This window comes from Mesocricetus auratus, unplaced genomic scaffold, assembly GCF_017639785.1.
Source record: "Mesocricetus auratus isolate SY011 unplaced genomic scaffold, BCM_Maur_2.0 Super-Scaffold_100691, whole genome shotgun sequence".
In the NCBI taxonomy this organism is placed as follows: Eukaryota; Metazoa; Chordata; class Mammalia; order Rodentia; family Cricetidae; genus Mesocricetus; species Mesocricetus auratus.
Genome location: NW_024429267.1, coordinates 9,297,208 through 9,317,959, shown reverse-complemented (window position 1 = coordinate 9,317,959; position 20,752 = coordinate 9,297,208). Strand labels below are relative to the sequence as shown.

The window sequence follows — 20,752 nt, the reverse complement described above, 5'->3', positions numbered from 1 at the left end:
GGGACAATTGTGAGCTGCCATGTTAGAGCTGGAAATTGAACCTGAGCCTCTGGAATAGCAGCTAGAGCTCTTAACTAGGAGTCTTCTCTCTAGTCCGAATACATTTTATTTCTTAGTTGTAGAAGAATATTCTCTCACCCAATAAAGCAAACAGCTCTTAAAGCCATCAATGAATCTGAATCCATTTTTCAAACCTCTATTAATGAAGATGCATTCAGTTCCTCCCAAATGATCAGTTTTTAATTGACATTAAATTTGTGTGTAATTATGGAGTATCATCTCATGTTTTTGAATCATGTACACATTATGTAGTGTTCAAACTGGGTGAGTATATCTGACTCCTTAAGCATTTAACACTTCTTTGAAGTTAAACTGTTTGAAATCTCCTCTTTGACCTTGTTGGAATCTATAGCATATTATCTTTGCCTGTTGTGACTCTGTGGGGCAGCAGCACCCCAGGGCTCATTTCTCCTTTCCAACTAATACTCAGTACCTGTTGATCAGCTCTTTCTTTTTGTTGAAACCCCCAGAGACAAAGGTGAATATTGCTTCCTGGAGGATTATAGTCAGTAAAACTGGTGCTGGACACAATATTGTCTTTATTTATTGGAGTCCTAACTAATACGTGGGATGGGGAAAAAAAGGTTCCTGTGTCAGCAATTTAGGTTGGATGGAGGTCTGTGGAAAGACCAGTTTGCAAGCACACTCACACTCACTGGCACGGAGGACATGCTGTGCCAGTGGTGAGGCTCTGAGAGTGGAATGGAAGAACAGATGTGTTCTCAGCAGCCCAGGGACTGCAGTTATGCTTTTGGCTGTTTGTGTTGGTGTTACAGGGAGAAGCAGAGGCCACAGATTCAAGTCCAGACAAGCTTTGAGGCTGGGAGGAATGTTTTCAAGAGGTTTCACAATATGTTATCTCCCAACTGTTTGGATCTAACCAGAATCTTCACTTGTGCTCCTTCTTTTATGGAGGCAGAGTCCCACTGTGTGGCCCAGGCTGATTCTGAACCGTGTTCTTCTTGCCTCAGCCTCCCAAGGACTGTCGGGATTGTGGATGACATGCTCCACCATATCTAGTCTTCCGTTGCTCTTAGGTGAGATAGGCCAACATAAAGTGAATTAGTTTTGTGAAAATGTGTCTTGAGCATGGAACTCTACTCTTGTTAAGACTTTCTTGTGTGTATGCCTTCATCTGGGTTTGTGCTCATAAGTGCTGGTGCCTGTAGCGATCAGAGGAGGATGTCAGATCTTTTGGAGCTGGAATTATAGGAGGTTTTGAGCAGCCTGGGAACCTAACTCAGGTCCTCTGCAAGAGCAGTACAGGTTTACTGAGCCATCTCTTCAGTCCTTGGAACTGTATTCTTTTTTGACAGATGACAACTGTGACCTTCAGTTTCTTTCTCAGTGCTCAGCTGCTCACAGAATTGAGTCCAAACATTAAAAAGGTGGGAATAATGAAGATCTGGAACCAATTTACTGCCACCAACAGATGAATGGATAAAGATAGCATAGCATAGCATATATACACAATACAGTAGGTAGGGTCAGTTCCCCCAAGTGTCATGGCAGACACAGAAGAGACCAGATGGGTAGGTATATGGGGACAATTGAGGGAGTGACTCTTTCTAAATGGAACCTTCATAAGTAGTATCATATCTTGACCTTCTCCAACTGTCTTATAGCCCCTTCCAGGGGCTCATGTCCACAAGCAAAAACAGATTGACAGTTGTGGTGGGTTGAAAGAAAATGGTCCCCAAAGGGAGTGGCACTATTAGGAGTTGTGGCTTTGTTGGAGGAATTGTGTGGGCTTTGTGAGGTCTCCTTTCCTCACAAAGGAGTGTTCAGTGACACTCTGTCTACTTCCTGTTGCCTGCATGCCACCATGCTACCCGCCATGTTGATAATGGACTGAACCTCTGAAATTGTAAGTCACCACCTTAATTAAATGTTTTCCTTTATAAGATACCGTGGTCCTGGTGTCTCTCCACAGTAATAGAAACCCTTACTAAGACAACAGTCTTCCTCTGTCTTTCATGGTCAAAATACAATTCATGAAAATTTCCAACAACTTATTTTATAGACTGTTTTTGGTTTGGGTTCTCTGAGTGTCTCTCATGATGAACACTTTTATGCCAGAAAGATGCAACATTACTGACACTGTACTTTCTCCTGGTGCAAACTAAGAAACACACCTGCTGTATTCCTGTATCTTACTAGTGGCTATCTTCTGTTCTGTCTTAGGACAGTTTCTGCCAGGTTTAAACCTCAGTAAATTGATAAACACTATAGTCACCAAATCAAAAAATTTTCAGGGGGATTCTTTAAATAATACTATGTAATTGTTCCTAGTTATCACCAAACTCTCACTACTTTAATATCTGTTGACTGCTAAGCTACGAATGGGTGATTTTTCTAACTCCATCTTGCCTTTTGCTCCAACTTCAATCACCACAGATACACTAGTGTCTCTGAAATCTGTATTGATGTGGCTTCTAGCTTGAGCTCAAATCTTTAAGACATAAGTAATTTCTATCTCAGATTTAATGTGGTGACAGTAACTGACATCTTTTGAATCAGGGTCCTGCTGTGCAGCCCACGTTGACCTCAAACTCATAAATCCTCCTGTCTTAGCTCCCAGGTGCTAAGACAGTAATTCCTTGTTTAAAGTCTTTTCTCTCTACACATTAAGTTTAATTCTTTCGCTCCCCCTAAATGTGTTCATGGCATGTATGGTGTTTAAAAATAGATTCATACCTATAATCTACCATAACAAATATCTTGGCCACTGGAGCAATAGCCACACAAATGCTATAGGAATAACCAACTACTGTCCAATTGGATTTAAGTTCCACTTCATTAGGTAGAACCCATACCTGCCACTGTTAATGGGGTCAAGAATCTATGGCTAGATAAATCGCAGGCCCTAATCTACCATTATTCTGCTAAATGGTTGTAGTATATTAAAAAAAGACTGCTAATGACTTATTGCTATAGTAATAGAGTAATGCACCTTTCCACCCTCATCAGTGAAGCTACTTCTTGCAGCAGATGGCAATGAACAAGAGACCCACAGCCGGTGCAGAAAAGAGGATAGGGATCATTCATTCCTAAATGGGATGCTTAGATCACACTCTTCCCCACAAGATGATGGGGAATGTTTCTCTTATTGGTTGATGAATAAAACACTGCCAGTAGCCAGACAGGAAGGTAGGCAGGGCTACCAGATGAGAATTCTGGGGAGAGGAGAGAGGGAGAAGCTGCCAAAGAGAGATTCCATGTAGTTGTTGGGAACATAGGACCCTTCTCTGGTAAAATAAGACCACATGGAAATACCTAGATTAATATAAATGGGTTAATAATTAAGAGAGAGCTAGCCAATAAGAAGCCTGAGCCATCAGCCAGTTTATAAATTATGATAAGTCTCTGTGTGTTTATTTGGGGCTGAAGGGTGGTGGGACTAGACAGAACAGAAATTCCATCTTCATCAAGGCTCAAGGACCTTCATGGAAGAGTGGGTAGAAAGACTTTAAGAGCTATAATGGTGACTAACTAAAAGGAAACAACCCTTTCTAGACACAAAAGGGCAGATGTACATATGAACTATCAAAGAGACTGTGATAGCATGCACAAGAGCTGCCAATGCTCAAGCCAGACAGATCCCAGCATGGTTGAGTGGAGGTGGGAGTGAAGTCCTACCCCTAAAACTATTATTATGCTATTGACAATTGATAGCTGCTGAGAGAGGGAGTCAGTTGGTAGGCTGGCCATGCTCTAGGGTAGGCAGATAACCAAGAGTGTCTGGATAACACAAACTGGAGTTGATGTGTTTATAAACCAAAAACAAACAAAAGATCCAAAGTTGAGCAGGTAGGGAAGTAGGGTGAATCTAGGAAAAGTTGGAGGAGGGGGAGTGAATACGAGCAAAACATATGAAATTCTCAATTAATAAACATTACTTAAATTAATGGGTTCACACAGTCTTTGTATATTTCTCTCCTCACAGTGCTGGCATTCAAGACTGGATTTGGTGACTTATTTCTAGCCAGGAGACTATGGCAAAAGTCAGTACTTGAGCTCTGAGACACCATTACTTCCTTGTTGCTCCTTTCTGGGGCTGCTAATGCTGGGATGTGCAGGTGACGGTGCTGTGAGGACATTTGGGCTGTGCTACACAGCAGTCCAGACGAAAAGCAACCGAAGAACCAAGGCCTTCCACCTACATACAAGTGTGTGAACCTTGGCTTGGAGGAAGTGGATGTCTCCAGTCAACAACAGGACTGCAGCTATAGAAGTGCCCTGGAGCGTGGGGCGGTAAGCCGAGTTGCACCTGGACTCTGGTCTTTGCTATTTAGACATGTCATGTTAGGTGACTAACACTCAGCAACAAAGCAGCTAAAATCAGAGTCCAGGGAGTAGAAACAGCTGAAGCAACAGTGTGCTTCCTTTCTTTCTAGCCACACTTTTATTTTTTCCAGTGAATAACACCATCAATCTCCCAGCATTACAATGCTTCTAGGCAAGCTGTACGTGACTGACAGTGCTGACTTGTTAATTCAGGTCAATTCCCAATTTCAAATCCTATCTTAACAACATTTAACTTTTCCGCAGTGCATTCTGTAGATTAATGCTGACAAAAAGCCCTTTCCAGATAAACACTTGATCACATTATTTGTTAAGCTTCACTACAAGTTTTCAAGTTGTATGGGATAGGATCCCAGTGTCAGAATTATAGTTTGCTTGGTTATCTCCATGTTCACAGCCTGGGCTCTTTCACCTTTACATATTCTGCAGCTATCCTTCTCTAACTGCAACTCATTAAAAACAAACAAACAAACAAAAATAACCAGCTGAAGTTTTAGTTCGGAAACTCCTTCCTTAACTACCAGGACTTGGCTATGTGCTATGTCTTTTTCTTTTTGTAGTGGTAGGGATGGGGCTCAAAGTCTGAAGTATGCTAGGCAAACTCTCTACCACTGAACTACACATCCCCAAGAAGATGGCTAAAAATGACTTTATCAGAGCACTCACTACACAAATTCCTCTACTAGCATGTACATCTACAAGGAAAAGAAAAATCTAATTTGAGACAGAGTTTCATGTAGCCATCTATCCTTGATATCTATTTATTCATTCCTGAATACAACATATCTATTGAGCATGGAAAGTATACTATACTATACTAGGTATTATTATTTAATGATGAACAAATATGCCCCTGTCCCTCCAGAGTTTATTGTCTACTATCAAATAAACAACAATATTTTGAGGTCTGAATGTGACAAGAGGACAATGGTGACCTAGTGACATTTCATGACATAATGCTATAGCCAAATTCTTGAACTTGTTTTCTAAGGCATTTATATAAATTATACTTTCACACGAAAGAATGAGTCAGGTTGAGATTCATAGTATCCTAATATCTCTTTTTCTTTCTATGCATCTAAATAGAGCCTTTGGTCACAGGCATTCTAGGTAAATACTCTAATACTGAGCTAACCCCCAGCTTGGGGAAAAAAAAATTCATACAGTAGCTGAACATGGTAGCACATAGCTTTAATCCCAGAGCTTAGGAGGCACTCATGTGATTTCTGTGTGCCAGGACCGCCACAGCTGCGTATAGGCTCTGTCTCAAATAAAACAAAACCACAAAAAAAAATCAATACAGTAATAATATTTTCTAATAATTTAGGCAACCAATTCCTCAGAAAAATCAATTCAAAACAAAACTTGATAGCAGAAGATAAAAGATCCAGCTTAAAATATTTTAGAGGATTTTGGTCTTATTTTTAATTAAAAGAATTTTATTTTATGGGTATGGCTGTTTTGTCAGAATTATACCACATACATGTAGTGCCCATGGAGGCCAGAATAGGTCACTGATCTCATGGAACTGGAGTTATAGATGGTTGTGGGCAGCCATGCGATTGGGAAGCAAACCTGGGTCCTCTGCTATAAGCCCTTTCTCTAGACCCTAATTTTTGGGTATAATTTTCATGAAAACACATACATATCCGCACGCACGTTCACACACCATACTCCTCAAAAACAACATGAAAATTGCCTTTGGATTACAAATCTTGTATGTCTGAGACGGCAAACACATTTCTGATACTTTAAGTGTTTATTAAAAAATTGGTAACAAAAAGTGAACAGGTCTGTTCCCTCAAAAGCAAACTGGCCATACCCACTGCTGATGCTGCTTTCTGAATGAATCAGGATAAATGAGAAAAGAAAAAAGAAATCCTAGGTTTAATGGCACCTAAACCATGCCTGATAGAATGATCAAGCTTTTTTCCTGGAATGCCTGAATCATGTTGTCTTGGCTTTCGGCAGTGTTTCACCACACTCAGATGGAATTTGTGCCAAGGTTTAGAAGTACTTTCACCAAAGCTGTCACACCACAGAATGCTAGTGTTTTTGTAAAACACATGTGTGGTTGCCTAGCAGAAAAATATTAATTTGCCACTTTTCAGTGATAGGGATTTATTTTCCTTGTTTTTACTTTTGGTGTCCACAATAAAATTTCAAAGGGTTTTCAAACACAACAAGAGTGGTGTTAATACTGACAAAAATGGGCCCTAAACAACACACACAGTTGTTTCTAACAGTGGCAATGTTTAACCCTTTAGGCTAGTCTCATTAGACTGGCAATATAGTCAAATTATTAACTTAATATCTGACAGTTCCTAAGACAGCAAGTGGTTTTCCTACCTATGATTTTTAGAAAAACATACTATAAAAATATTTTTCTTATTCAGTTCACGGCCACGCAAATGGAGCATTCTAGATTCTCCATGCACCAGAGGAAGGACAGTAATTTCTGCTGTCACTGTCTTTCCCGCAGTCAGTAGATTTCCAAGGCACTTTGTAAGAACTCTAGGATAGCAAGGGGGAACACTCTTCTTGCTAGCTGACTTTTCGGGCACATTTCCCCTCAAAGTTCAACATTAAATACTGTTACAACTGGTTTTTCTGAAGCTTCATTTTCCACGGTTCAATCCTTATGTTATTTTCCTTTTATTCCTGGCCACTCCTTCATTTTCAACTTGCTGAACAGGCAGGCAACTGCTTTTGGTTTCCATGGAAACTGGATTCCTGTGGCTATGGGTAGGCATTCTTGTACCACCAACCTAAGAGATAGAGCAAGAGCAGAATAACTTAATACATTCACAACATGCCTGAACACAAACAACCCTGCATCATTTACACAGAGACTCTCAATTTGGGAATGACCTTTTGCAAGTTTTTAAGTCCCAGCCACGTGGCTATTTAAGAAGTTTTAATCCGACCCACTTTTAAAAGCATTAAACTTCTGGTAACAATAAGGAAAGAAGCTGGAGTAGGGCTCAGCTGTAAGCTGCTGTTGCATTTGTAAGATGCTGAAAGGTGAAATTAGAAAGTGAGGGAAGGCCAGACCTTTTGAGAAAGTGTGCAATTCTGTGGGAGGGCAAGGAAAAATGGAGAAGTGAGAGGAGAGGGAGAGGAAACACAAAGGGTGGAAGACAAAGGGAGGACAGAGAGTAAGAAGCAAGACAAGGCAAGAAGAGACAAAGAGGAAGAAAGAGTTTAAAGAGGAAGAAATAAACAATGTGTGAGGGAAGAAGGGGAGAAACCAGAGTAGAAAGACAATCGAGAGTGGAAGAACAGGACATCAACAGAACCAGGGGAAGGAAGAGGAGATTGGCATAGTTGGGAGTAACACCAGCTCCCCTCATGCCTGATCCAACTTGCACCTAGCTCCTACAACCTCAGGAAGAGGAAAGGCCTGCTAATCAGAGTCCTGACTAAAGAGAAGACTTGGAAATGCTGTTACCTTCCTGGCCACTTAGAGACCTCACACAGGACCAAAGTTGTACAGCCTGTGACCATTTCCACAAAGCTGCCTGTATCGGCCTTAGGTTCCCCTAGCCACCTCACAAAGGCAGTGTTTCTGTACATCCCATGTAGTCAATCCTGCAGATGGGAGGGTAAGGGCTGTGGTGATTCAAACTCACTCTTTCACAGTCTAGCCCACCAATCAAAGTGCTAGCACTGTGGTTCACTAAGAATGTACCAGAATCTAGTGTCTCTACTTTCTCCTAGAGCTTTTAGGGTTTGCTTTTAAATTACATGACTAGAATGGGGGCAAACCAGAGCTTTAGTCAGGCAGTGTCTGTTGGTCTCTGCTGCTCACGTCTTGTATAACCAATAAGCACTGATTCACAGACACCTGTCATTTACCCACTCAGTCAGTATTTTTCCTGAAGGTACTCATTAATTGGGCTTTTGAGAGAGGCAAATATTCTGAAAACTGTGTGAGTGTTCTGTAAATGTCTACTCTGGAAGCTACAGTGGTAAAGAGTATAGTAGGAAGAGGATCTACTGGAGTATGCATCAGGGTTGGAGGCTGCAGGTCCTGTCCAGGGATGAGCACCTGGTTCAAGAGAACTAGGGATGGAAGACCACACCAAAGTGAGGCTACGCCAGAAGAGATGCAGACAGCTGTTGAACACAAGCTCTGACTTCCTAGTTTTCAGAAAGCTCTGATCTTTCCACATTATCTGCTAAGGATAGAACCCCACAGGTGCTTAGTGTGATTGAAATTATTAAAGTTCTCTTTCCATGGCCTAGCTAGAAAGGCAGCAGCAAGGTGAAATTAGGGTAGAGAACTGCATGGCATACACAATCCTATTCAATGTGAACAACATTTGACAAAAATCAACAACTAAAAAGTCCTCAGCATTTGTGGGAAAAGCTATTTCTTAAAAGGGCTTTGGGATGATTACTGACTAATTGGGTATAATAGAGAAAGGAAAAAAGAATAATGTCCAAGTGACACACACACATGCATCTATGACAGGCTAGCTGTGGCAGGAGGAATTCTGTTGACTCTAAAAACAAACTAAGGCAACACAGGTTATCCAAATGTGTATGTCCCCAGTGCTGGGCTATGCAACAGTCTGGTCTCAGATAAACTCAGAGCATGTGTCCCTGCACTGGACAATGTCTGAACTGTTAGAATGTATATTTATGTGTTCAAATCCTGAGTACACAGAATTTCTCTTTGTCCAAATGAGTTTTCTTGTTACGTTGCAGCACATTTAGACCACTCTACTGAAAAAGCTAAATCTTCCAAGTATTTCTAAGGCATAAGCATTCAATGTTTAGTTAATCTAAATAAAGTACAACAATATCACTCACTTCTTTTAAAAATACCCTGCGTAAATATGTTTTCTTCAACTTAACGTTGTTCAGTGCCAAGGTATTAAACCATTCATTTTCACCAAAAAGGAATGAGACATCCCCATACAGAATTATATGTTACAGTTGACAGACTGTAATTAGTGTTTCTAAATTAAAGAAAACTGTACTCTTAGAATACAGATTTTCAAAAACATTTTCAATTATTTTTAAATTACTTAAGAAATTTCTTAGATAATAAAAATCACTACTTTAGAGTATTTAGAAACCAAAACTGAAGATAGATACAGTGTTAACTTTATCCATTTTTTTTCATTTTCTCAATTATTTTGCCATGTTTATATTTTCTTGTCAAAGTTTACTAGAAATGGGTAAGATGTTTCAGGGTGAAATGCCTGCTTAGCATGCACAGGGCCTGGCTTCAATCTCCAGGACCAAAATATTGACAAATAAATAGAGCAATTTTCACAAATTGGGTGGAGAACTGAACAGCATGTATAATCCTAGCCAATGTGAAAAACAGCAACAACAACAACAAAAAAAAACCACCAACAATTAAAGTCCTTGGGATTTATAGGAAAAGCTATTTTCTCAAAAGTGTTTGGGGACATTTACAAACTACTTGGGCATAACAGAGAAAGGAAGAGAGAATGTTCACAGGACATACACGTGCATCTATCGGCGTTCCTAGGGAACAGCACAGAGATTAAAAAACTCAGTAATTTGAGTCAAGGTGTTGGGCAACGGGGCAGGAAAATACACTGTGTTTTTGCTTACTGGACATTTAGGTTCATTTGCAGACAGCAAAATTCTTCCTACAACTAAGCTCAAATTGAAACTGATAACATGACATAAAGACTGGGTGGCTTGGTAGAGAGATATCAGAGAGAGTACCTGCAAATGTGGCTTCAAATTCCAGGTTAAAAAAATGCTACTCAGTCGGGTGTGATAGTGCACACCTTTAATCCCGGCACTTTAGAGGCGGAGGCAGGTGGATCTCTAAAATTTCCAGGCCAGCCTGGACTACAAAGTGAGTTCCAGGACAGCCAGGGCAACACAGAGAAACCTGTCTTCAAGAACAATTTTTATAATGAGTGTGATATTAATAGTAATTCAATAAACCCAAAATTATAAAATACTTGGCATAATACAACTTAGCTCTTAATATTTTACTGTATTTTAATAAGCTACTTCACTCACTAATTACTAATACTTGTTTTTAAATATTTCATCATATTAGTAATATTTTTAATATATCATAATTTTATTATATGGACATTTTTGCAAATTGCCTCAATTGTTTAATGGAAGAAGATATATATAAATAAGAGCTAAAAAAAACCAAGTTTGCAGAAACCCAGGCACTGAATTTTGTGGATGCCTCATGCATGCACACATAACATCAAGTTAGCAGAGATTTCTTTAGCTGATTCATAAAACTTATAAAAGAGGAAGTCCTATTTACAACATGGACATAGGTTTTGAATGCTGGATGGTTACCAGGGCAAATGCAGATATCCATTAGAGAGAGTCAGAAAAACAGATTAGCAATCAACAACGAAATAGGATATTAACTGAAAATACCGACCATACCTTTGGTTGTGCTGTAGGGCGCAGTGATTTAGGTGGAAAAGTACAAGGTATTCGCCCATGATGGATGTGATATGGTAATAGGTAACTGGGATCTAATGGAACCCAAGGCACAGAGAGACTGGAAGGTACTCCAGGAAGGTCACAATGTGCTTTATGCAAATTATATGCTGTCCTAGTAACTTTTCCATCTGAAGTTTTGTAGATCAGGAGTGAAGAATCTTCTGCTGCATGAGACAGCAAGTAGGACCCATCCTGCAAGCTGCATCCAACACAGAGATTCAACTCACTGACTTGTAGTGCCAATCTCCCCCATGTTCTCCTAGCCCACAGAGCAAAACTGAGCTACCACAGGAAGGGCACACCACTTCTGAAAGCATTTCAGGACCAGTAATAGGAAAGATTCCAGAAGCCTTTAAAACTACTTTATACCCTCTGACAACCAACGTTAGTGCTTTCATTCCAAAATTCAGAAATAATCTGACCATTTCGTTTTTACTGTTGTACCATTTACTGTATCATGTCAGTCATTTAATGGAAAAACAATCCATCTAACTCTCTAATCCATAATGTACTCCAACCATACATTTCATTCATTCAACATTGTATTTAGTTTCTAATTGGTAAGAGAATAGAGACACTAAAGAGAATATGACATGTCCAGGACTCTAAAGAGTCAGAAACGGGCGAGGGAACATGCAGGAAAGATGTAGAAACAGCAGCAGGCTTATGTGTTTATGAGTTAACTGCTGTTTTGCCCCACTACCCACATTCATATTAAATCCTTCACACAAGGTTTCAAGCTTAGCTCCAAATTGGGCATAAACAAACATGAGAGACGCTAAACAATCAGACCCAGCTTTCTGGTTTGCACACAGGTCAGACTCTCAATCATAATCCTCTATTTACACAATAATTGATGATGGTCAATCTACTACATTTTTTTGTTTTGGGGGCTTACTGGAAAGCTTCAAGGGATTCAAGGTATCACCATAAAGAACAAAAGGTACATGGGTAGTGGACCCTGTTTTCTTGGAAATACACAGCCTCTAGGCCAAAGTGGCAAAAAGAACAGTTCTTATCCACATTATTAAAATGAAGATGATCGGCTTTAGCTATATAGATCTGCCTACAAACATAACGAGCTACATTTTCACTAACTTTTAAAACTGAGAATAACTGGTATTGACAAAGGAAGTCCAGAGAATTATTGTTAGCTTCTAGGGAGACTTTTCTCTGCTCAATAACTTTCATATACAAAGGTTAATGACTATTTGGTAGAAAGAAAAAATAACATTTCAAATATTGAGTTTCTAGTTAATGAAACTCATGTATCTTAGAAGATTGACAGTTTGAAATCAGACTGGGCTATTACAATAAGGCTGTGTGTGTGTGTGTGTGTGTGTGTGTGTGTTTGTGAGTGAGAAAGAGAGAGAAAGAGAGAGACAGAGAGAAATATGAACAAAACAAATACATTGGCAATTTCATTACAAACACTATCCTGTTATCTTTGACTCATATTTATAGAATTTTAGCTCTGATAAAACACTTGTATATTTCTAGTTTTTCATCTATCTCTAACAACATATTGACAAAGCTTCTAATAATTTTCAGCAAAGAAAAACAAAGTATCTATGCAAAATACCCCAAAGTACTTACCTGCATAATTTCTTTAGAATGTGTTGGAGTATGTTAAATAAACTTGATATCCTATTAAACAGAAGAAACTGATGTGAAATTAGACTTAAACAAATCAAACAAACAAACCTAGAGAGCAAAGCCTCACCAATAACATGTGCGGTCTACTCACAGTCAAAGGCAGTAGCAGGCCAATAATGTGGAACAGGGACCAGCAAGTGACTATGCTTAAATTCCTTCTTTTATGTTCATGAAGAATCTGGCTCTGTGTTAGAGCAGTTACTCACATAAATAAAAAACATCCAAATAATATAAAACTATAGAACAGTTGTATTCAGTTGCCCAGAAAATTGACTGTATGCATGTGCAATGACAGAAGCACAGAGTGGGGACAGACAAGTCAAAGGAAAAGCAGAAATATTTTTCTACGTATTTCATTGGTGCTTCATTACATGTAAACTTATTTCCATTATTTTTAATTTTTTTTCATTGTGAGAAGTGAAGCAAAGGGTTAGTTAGTAATGCCATGACTTTTCTATGCACACATATAAGGTTGTTCTTACAGATGAACACTAGTGTAAGCAGAGTTCAAGTTTGGCTATTCCCTCACAGAGTTGTGTGAAGTAAACGGAGCTTTGTAGAGAACTGTGGTGACTTTAGCATATGAACTATCAAGGTTGTGCTCCCAGCTCAGCCTGTGCTGGGGTGAGCACACGCAGACCCAACTTCTCTGTATATGAAATGGCCATGACTACCACAAGCCTTCATGCCAAGTTGTGTGATAAAATGAGATAATGTGCATAGGCTATTTCCCCTCACAAGGTCCTCAGAGTTCTGAGGACCACTTGTTTAGTTCTGATGTCTAACATTTGGTAGGATAGGCAAATTCTCAGAAGTCTGGCTGCTCAATCAGTCATGTAATCCCAATGTTGAAAGTATGTGTCTGTCTCATCCTTTCCTTCTTTACACAGGGCTAGGATGATTCTTTTCATGCACTTTAAATACAACACTTTCACTTGGCTGTAGCCTCCTTTGTCTGAAGTGGGAAGGCACATTATTAGCAGTAGGTTTCTTTGCAGATGGAGACAAATAATGTAAACTGGGTTTTGGGGGGGGCTCTCAAGATCAACATCATTACTATTTAGACGTAAAGGGAAATCCCAGATCACATTACAGGAGTGAAGTCTTGCCAGTGCCCACCACAAAGCACTTCCTTACTTGAGTGCTGCAAGTTTTTCTTTTAATTCTTCTGAGGTGATTTCTTCTAGCAAGAAAAGCTTTGAAGTAAATGCATCAATATGCCCTAAAAGAAAACACTGAACTTAAAGAAATCCAAGTCACTGTGGTTATAGAAAACAAACCAAAAGGTTAACTAGTCTCTCTATATAAAAAAATGATTTCACACATTTTTAACAACTATAAAGGACTTTGTATTTAAAAGGAGATATATATATCTCACTAGCTATCAAATAAACCTGAATTTACAATGATATAAAATACAAATTATGGTATGTATTCACTTTAAAATATTTGCTGAATATAGAAAAGTTTACACATTAATTTAAGAGCAAAAACTGTTCAACCATTGGTGTTTCTGGTTCCCAATAGAGCTGTATGATGCTGTAAAAGGGAAGCATGTACTCTCCATCTAAATAAGCAGTTAAAAATCAAATATGAACAGGGCGGTTGTGGCATATGCCTTTAATCCTGGCACTTGGAAGGCAGAGCAAGGCTGACCTCTGTGAGTCTGAGCTAGCTCCAGGACAGTCTCAAAGCCACAGAGAAACTCAGTCTTGAAAAACCAAAAAAAAAAAAAAAAAAAGAAAGAAAGAAAATCAAATCTGTGGACTGGGCATCTGGGCATGCTCAGTAAGTGTCAAAGACACATTATTATAAAACTTAATTTTAAAAATATAGATTATTTTTAATTAAAGCAATCATGAATGTTTCTGTGACTAAAGCACTCTCTCTATATATTTCCTTGCATGCCTGATATAAATCTATAATTCATGAAATCCTAAACATTATATCCTTAAAATGACATTTCTGTTGGAGAAAGCAAAGTGCATATTTTAAAACAAAATAGGCTGAGACATGAACTGAGGTGCTGCAATGTACAAGAGACAGGAGATCCCTGAGGCAAATGGCTGGGCCAACGGAAGACCATGCTACTACTACTGTATATACATTAAAAACATTAGAGTGCAAGAGTAACACCCACCAATGCTGAAAATAATGTTTTAGATTTATTTATATTTTTAACTCCTAATATTTTACTGCCAAAACAAATTACTTAGGAAGTAGGTATTAGTCATTGGAACTACAAAAATTGCATATAGTTTAATATTTCATTTCCATATCTAGCCTACTTTAATATCATTTGCTTTATTCTCAAAGAAGTTAATTAGAAACATTTTTACCAGATGTCTTCCCTCTAAGACAACATATCCATCTGTTCCCACAGCCACTTGTTATTTCTTATGCCAACTTTAGTTTCACCTCTCCATTTCTAGTGCTCATTATATGTGACATTTCTAATAATAAAGACATTTTAATGGTTTAATAGCTATAAAAAGAGGATATTAAATGCAATAATGTATTTTTTGATGTTTAATACATAAGCCTTTGAGACTATTAATAGTACCTACCTTTATTTTTTTTAAGTCAGCAATAAAAGAATGTAGTATAGTACCCAGCAAATACAGTTTGTCAAAGAACTAACTACAGGGTCCTGTCCTAAGTTCTACAAAGGCTTACTTCCTCAAGGAGGCAACTTCCGACACTGGAGCTATCTAACCTGAAGGCTCAAGTGAGTTGTTTCAGTGCCTGAGATACTTGTCTCCTCAGCCCTTGGGGCACTTGAGCCAGATCTGAGATGTGAAAGCTCTTACCACTGTCCTTCAGTCATAAGCAATCTCTTTTTTTTAGATCATATTTTAAGATGAGGTACAATTGGGAGGCATTGCTCTAGGTAGCAGAAATTAAGCCTTTATGATCATACATCATTTATACAAAATCCACACATAATGTAGTTCTAGCTTTACATGCAGTACAAGTTTGTAGGAACAATTATACAGGCTGAAATCATGTATTTTAATGATAAATGGGAAATTTTAGTTATTTCACTATTTTTACATATTTTGTCAAAATAAATTCTCCATCAATTTAAGTATTTAGAGAAATAAAATATAAAAAGTGCATTCAGTATACTGCAATTCAAAACATCAAAAACAACATGCTTCTACATTTTCCAAAAAGTCTTACCAAGAGTAGTTTGAGCAGTGCTCACTGCCTTCTCAGACAGCTTCCAATAGAGAAGCACTTTCCCCACTGTAGCAACTGTCACACTCTCATCAACTTCCACAGTCATCTAAGCACTCCTTTAAATTAAAACCTTATACTGGTGTTACTTCATCTTTGATGTCACACCACTGTTCTTTATGCCAATATGTTAGTCATCACCAAGTTTCTCTGGTAGTGATTGAAGGGTCTCTTGAACAGTGGCTGTGTCAACATTCCCAGGCTGCTATTTCTTCTACAGCTCCATGCAAGTTTCACTTCCAGCAATATTACCTTTTGTGGGTTTTCTGTTTATGTTTTCTTCCCCTTTATCTTAATCTTTGCTGGCCAACTCCTTATTTTCATTATCTATCCTCATAAAATCTCAAATGGCTGACCATAGGAAGACAAGGAGGCATCACACTACACATTTGACTTCGGTATATGAACTAGTAAGAAATATACAGTGACGATCAATGCAGATTGAAAGCAGGGACACAGGCAGTCACTGCTCATGTATGTCTGTAATCTACTTCATATTAGTGGACTGAGGAGCTGGCAGTGAAGTTTATATGTAATTTCTACTCTTAATATACTGCCACAACAGAGGTCATGCTTGTAAGAACTATGTAAAGTGAGGACTGATTGGATGCCAATTCTATGGATTTGATAAATATAACACTGGACAGCAGATAGAGAAGTCGTGATGAGACTATAGGTTTTCTTAAAGAAGTAACTCTTAAGGTTTTTAATGGGCAAGAGACACTGTAATCTAGACAAGGAGGTGAACATATTTATTTATGTAACGAAGTAAGCAAGCAAACAAACAAACAAAAAAACCAAGTATGTTTACTGTAACCAAAGACTGTGAGCTATGGTGGGTCTCAGAGTGCCCTAGACAAGCCATATATTATCTGAGATTGTGTTAGAAACATAAAAATCCAGGTCCCATTCTGGATTACTCAATCAGACACTCTAGGACTAGTGCTGGCAATCTTTTAATTTAACAAGTTCTTCAAGTGATTTCATTGAGCATTCTTCTTAAAAGTACTATAATACCTTTACACTCCTAATACTGATGGATACTCTGTGTGTGTGTGTGTGTGTGTGTGTGTGTGTGTGTGTGTGTGTGTGTGTGTGGTTTTTTTGAGACAGGGTTTCTCTGTTTAACAGCCTTGGTTATCCTGGAACTCACTCTGTAGAACAGTCTGCTTCTTCCTCTCGGGCACTAGGATTAAAAACATCCACCTCCTGGCCCTGCCTGATGGATACCTTAAAACAGCATTTGAATGCCAATTCCTGGGTTATGGGTGCAGCTTAGAGGCACAGTGCTTACCTACCATTCACAGGTTCTGGGGTTTGTCCCCAGCACCAAGACAACAAGAAAGGGGTGTACCATGTGTATCTATATTAAAATAAAACACAAAGTCCACAACTACTCGTGTCCTTTAACAGTGTCACAGGAATAATACGCATTATCTTGTCACATGAAAATAAAAGGTGTACGTATCAATGAGCAGGTCTTTAGGCTAGTTAGACCCAACACAATAACTATTTAGGACCTGTAAAAAGTTCTTAGGTGAAGTAGTCATACAACTGATAGCAATTTTATCTGTTAAACAGTACATCAGAAAATGAGTCTGTGTCATCTGTCAGTACTGTAAAAAAGTTCACTGATAACTTAAAAAAAATCCTTTCCTCAAGTGGATGTGGCTGGCAACTGCTTTTAAATGCTTTACATGAAGGCTGTGGTGTGAAGGTTTTGGAGGAACATTAGAATCCTGGCTACTGACAGGAGCTATTAAAACAAATGTCTGGCAATGGAGGAGAGCCCTAAAACATTAGGCGGTGTGGCAGGCAGCACAGGACTAATTCCAGCACTTGGGAGGCTGATACAGGATTGTGAATTTGAGGCCACCCAGATGTTATACATATATAAAAAATCATAAACACAAAAAACAACAACAACCTCCCAAATATTGATTAATCAGAATGGGGTCAAATTTTCAAATAAATAACCACTGTTTCTAGATCAGGCAAGAAAAATACAGAGCACTCACTATACACAGAACATCATGCTTGTACTAGAACATACAGATCTCTCCTAGGCTCTGACTTTAAAATGCTTACTGTCTAGCAGGAAAAAGGGATGGCCTAAGAAAGAACAGTAATGTAGGAAGTAACAAACAAGTGAAGACAACACATTTAGAGATCAAATAAAGGAAAAGACTGAGGGAGACGGGGGCCAGTAGGGCAGACAGATCAATATTGTATTGATCTGTATTGGTGCAGAGTCCAAGACAAGAGATGACAGAGATGTTCAGTGTGTAGCATTCCAATGTGAAAGAACAACATGAACAATAAGAGCAAGAAACTTGTCAGGTGAAGCATGTTAACCCTTCAAGACTCTGGCAACAACATTCAAAGCCCTGCTACTTCCCTTCTGCACAAAACTTCAAAACCAAAATAAAAATGTTCCAAGAAGGGATTTCTAAGACAACATCATTAAAATTGTAACAAAATTATAAAATATATGCAAATCAATTTAGTAGCTCACCAAAACTCCCTGTCGCTCACTGTTTTACTACGGAGTCAGCATAATCAGAGAATGGAAAACAAAAAAAGACAAAATGGAAGTATGTACATCTGAATTTAAAGGTAAATATTTAAAGCAAATTACAAAGGGGAAGAGGACTCCTATAGACTCACCAACATAAAACGAGCAGTTGGAATGCAATAAACTTTCAGTCCAGAAGCGACAGAGCTCGCTTTCAGTCAGAGCTTCAACTCCATAACAACCTTGATACTCTACTTTTGGTAGCACGTAAACTGGAAATTGCTGTAATGCAAAATTGCATTTTGTCAAAGCTCCAGATCTAATCTCCACATATACTCCAAGGTACACAAGCGCCCACAGACCATACATATATACAATACAATAAACCAAAACCCAAACAAAAACAAAATTTACTACTCATAGAAAATACATTTGCCTATATAGCCAACAGTTTTCAAATACCTGCAGGAAATTTAATTTTATTTATTTTGTATAATGTAGGTTTTGGAAAGGAAGATATGGATACATTTGCCTCTGGGGATAAATTCAGGAAGTAGAGGGTGGATAAGGGATTCCTCATCACCACCCTCATCTCCAACACAGACAGACAAACTCTCCACATACGGCATCATGTTTCCTCTCTGCCAGATAATGTGACTCACAAGCAGACTCCTTGGGACTCCAGCACATGCAATTGTTCCCAGGTACAGAGCTAAAGGCTAGAGAGCAGTGACTAACACGTCTCAAAAGAAACAAAAAAGGACCCTCCCCATTTCAGACATCAGTCACTCAGCAATTGGTTTTCTTCCTAAAAATGAGCATGAATACCTGCTAGAACAACTGTGGATGTTATATCTTTACAACACAAACTTCCAAGCATTAAGCATGTGACAAATTACCCATTTAGAGCTTACTGGTCAGGATATCAAACAGATGGAGCAAGATGACTATCCCCATTACTAGTCTAAGAGTGGATGTGCAAACAAGTGCCTACTTGTGGAATACTGTCATGTTATGACACAGAAGTGCTCGTATACACAATAAATCAATACCCAAACAAAAAACCAGAAACCTCATGTCAGAAAGTTAAGAAATATGTTCAGTGGCATAGTTGATTACTGAAGAAATGGAAAAGAAGAGATGATGCAAAGGGAAGATGAACATCTTTCTGTATCTTAAATGGATTACAGAGTTAATTTATGCATGGAAAGTATACTTCAAGATACAGATAGTTTTGTTTTTTTGAGGGAAGTATGTTTTTCTTTGACATAAAACTATTACATCTGACTTTATTTCTGTATGTATTCTACTGCCATCTCCAGGAAAACATGGGAAGGGCCTAGATTTTTCTCTCTCCTTAGGGTCAACAATTGGAGTGTAAATCACAATCAAGATTTGTGATTTGTAGCTGTAGTCTATGCTGCCCGAGTGAAAGCTGTTCTTGTTTCCTTCTGCATAAACCTCCTAAACCCTTATCTACTTTCCTAAAAAGATAGTTCATAGCCAGAGTCTTCTATTCAGTATCACTAAGTGACTTCTATTCTTAACATATTATGTCTTTAAGCAGCTTTAAAAGAACACATATAATGCCAGCATCAAATCTGGGTAACTAGATGTAAAACTGTTAACCATTTTAGAATGCAGTACTTGGGATATGTGACTAAATGGGACAGTTAAGAGCTAGTAGCCATCCAGTTGGCCTGGATTTCATAGTTCTGCACAGAACTGGTAAGCTCTATCAACCTCTTCACTTCTGTTCCCTCAAACTGGCTGCTGTTTTAAGTTCTCTTCTAACAGGCAGTTTTATATACTTTTTTTGGGGGGGAGGTAGCCTTTTTGAGACCGGGGTTGTAGCCCAGGCTGACCTGGAACTTACTATGTAGAACGGCTGACTTCAACTTCTGATAGTCCTTCTGCCTCAGCCTCCCAAGTGCTGGGATTATTATTAAGCATTGTTGAAGAAGTAAGACAACAACAACATAAAACTGAAGAATTAAGGAAAAATCAGAGATGATATGCCTTGCAAACTTGAAAACCTTGTCTGAACAAGCTGGCTCATAGAGAAGAAATACTGCAAGATACATTCTGAAATGACAGTATTTTTCAAGCTAGTGTGGATATTAACTTTCCTATAATATTCCTTACAAAGACTCCCAGCCTCGTAACCTCACAAGTTTTCTCACCTATTTACTGAGTTTCTGTGGTGCTAACATTTGAGAAAGAAAAATGGGGTATAATTCCAGGGGCATACGTTATATAGAATGGAAATTATACCATGTATACTAAACCACCACATATAATGAACAACAGATGAAAGGGACAAGCACTCCTTGAAAAACTTTCAAGCTTTACTATTGACAGTCAAAAATATAAGACTTCTATTTAGATGTCTTTGGGGCCCAATTGTTTTGACATCTTGACGAATAATTTTCTTCTAGATAGTTACAGCTTGGCATTTATAAATTTCACTTTCTGAGTGAATGACAATGATCCTTACCAAGTTGT

General features: G+C 38.5%; 1 protein-coding gene and 1 long non-coding RNA gene across 9 annotated transcripts in view; one reads left to right on the top strand and one right to left on the bottom strand.

Annotated features, from left to right (window-relative positions):
• Positions 1 to 1,894: 1,894 nt before the first annotated feature.
• The window catches only part of LOC110341912, a 58,806-nt gene continuing 39,948 nt past the window's right edge, over positions 1,895 to 20,752 (top strand). The window contains exons 1-2 of the long non-coding RNA XR_005874809.1: positions 1,895 to 1,927; positions 4,007 to 4,314. This is a non-coding gene — a long non-coding RNA (uncharacterized LOC110341912). The remainder of the gene's footprint in view (positions 1,928 to 4,006; positions 4,315 to 20,752) is intronic.
• Positions 6,110 to 20,752, bottom strand: part of Ice2 (interactor of little elongation complex ELL subunit 2) — a 37,135-nt gene continuing 22,492 nt past the window's right edge. For 5 of the 8 annotated variants that reach the window (XM_013117438.3, XM_013117437.3, XM_005075484.4 and 2 more), the window contains 5 exons: positions 18,400 to 18,529; positions 13,630 to 13,714; positions 12,433 to 12,483; positions 10,777 to 11,035; positions 6,110 to 7,133 (listed from right to left, as the gene is read on the bottom strand). In XM_013117438.3, the coding sequence (XP_012972892.1) occupies positions 7,005 to 7,133; positions 10,777 to 11,035; positions 12,433 to 12,483; positions 13,630 to 13,714; positions 18,400 to 18,529 (654 nt within the window). In that variant the 3' untranslated portion in view covers positions 6,110 to 7,004. Of the gene's footprint in view, positions 7,134 to 10,776; positions 11,036 to 12,432; positions 12,677 to 13,629; positions 13,715 to 18,399; positions 18,530 to 20,752 lie in introns of those variants that run through there. The other 3 variants (XR_002383906.2, XR_002383905.2, XM_013117440.3) reach the window with 3 other exon arrangements.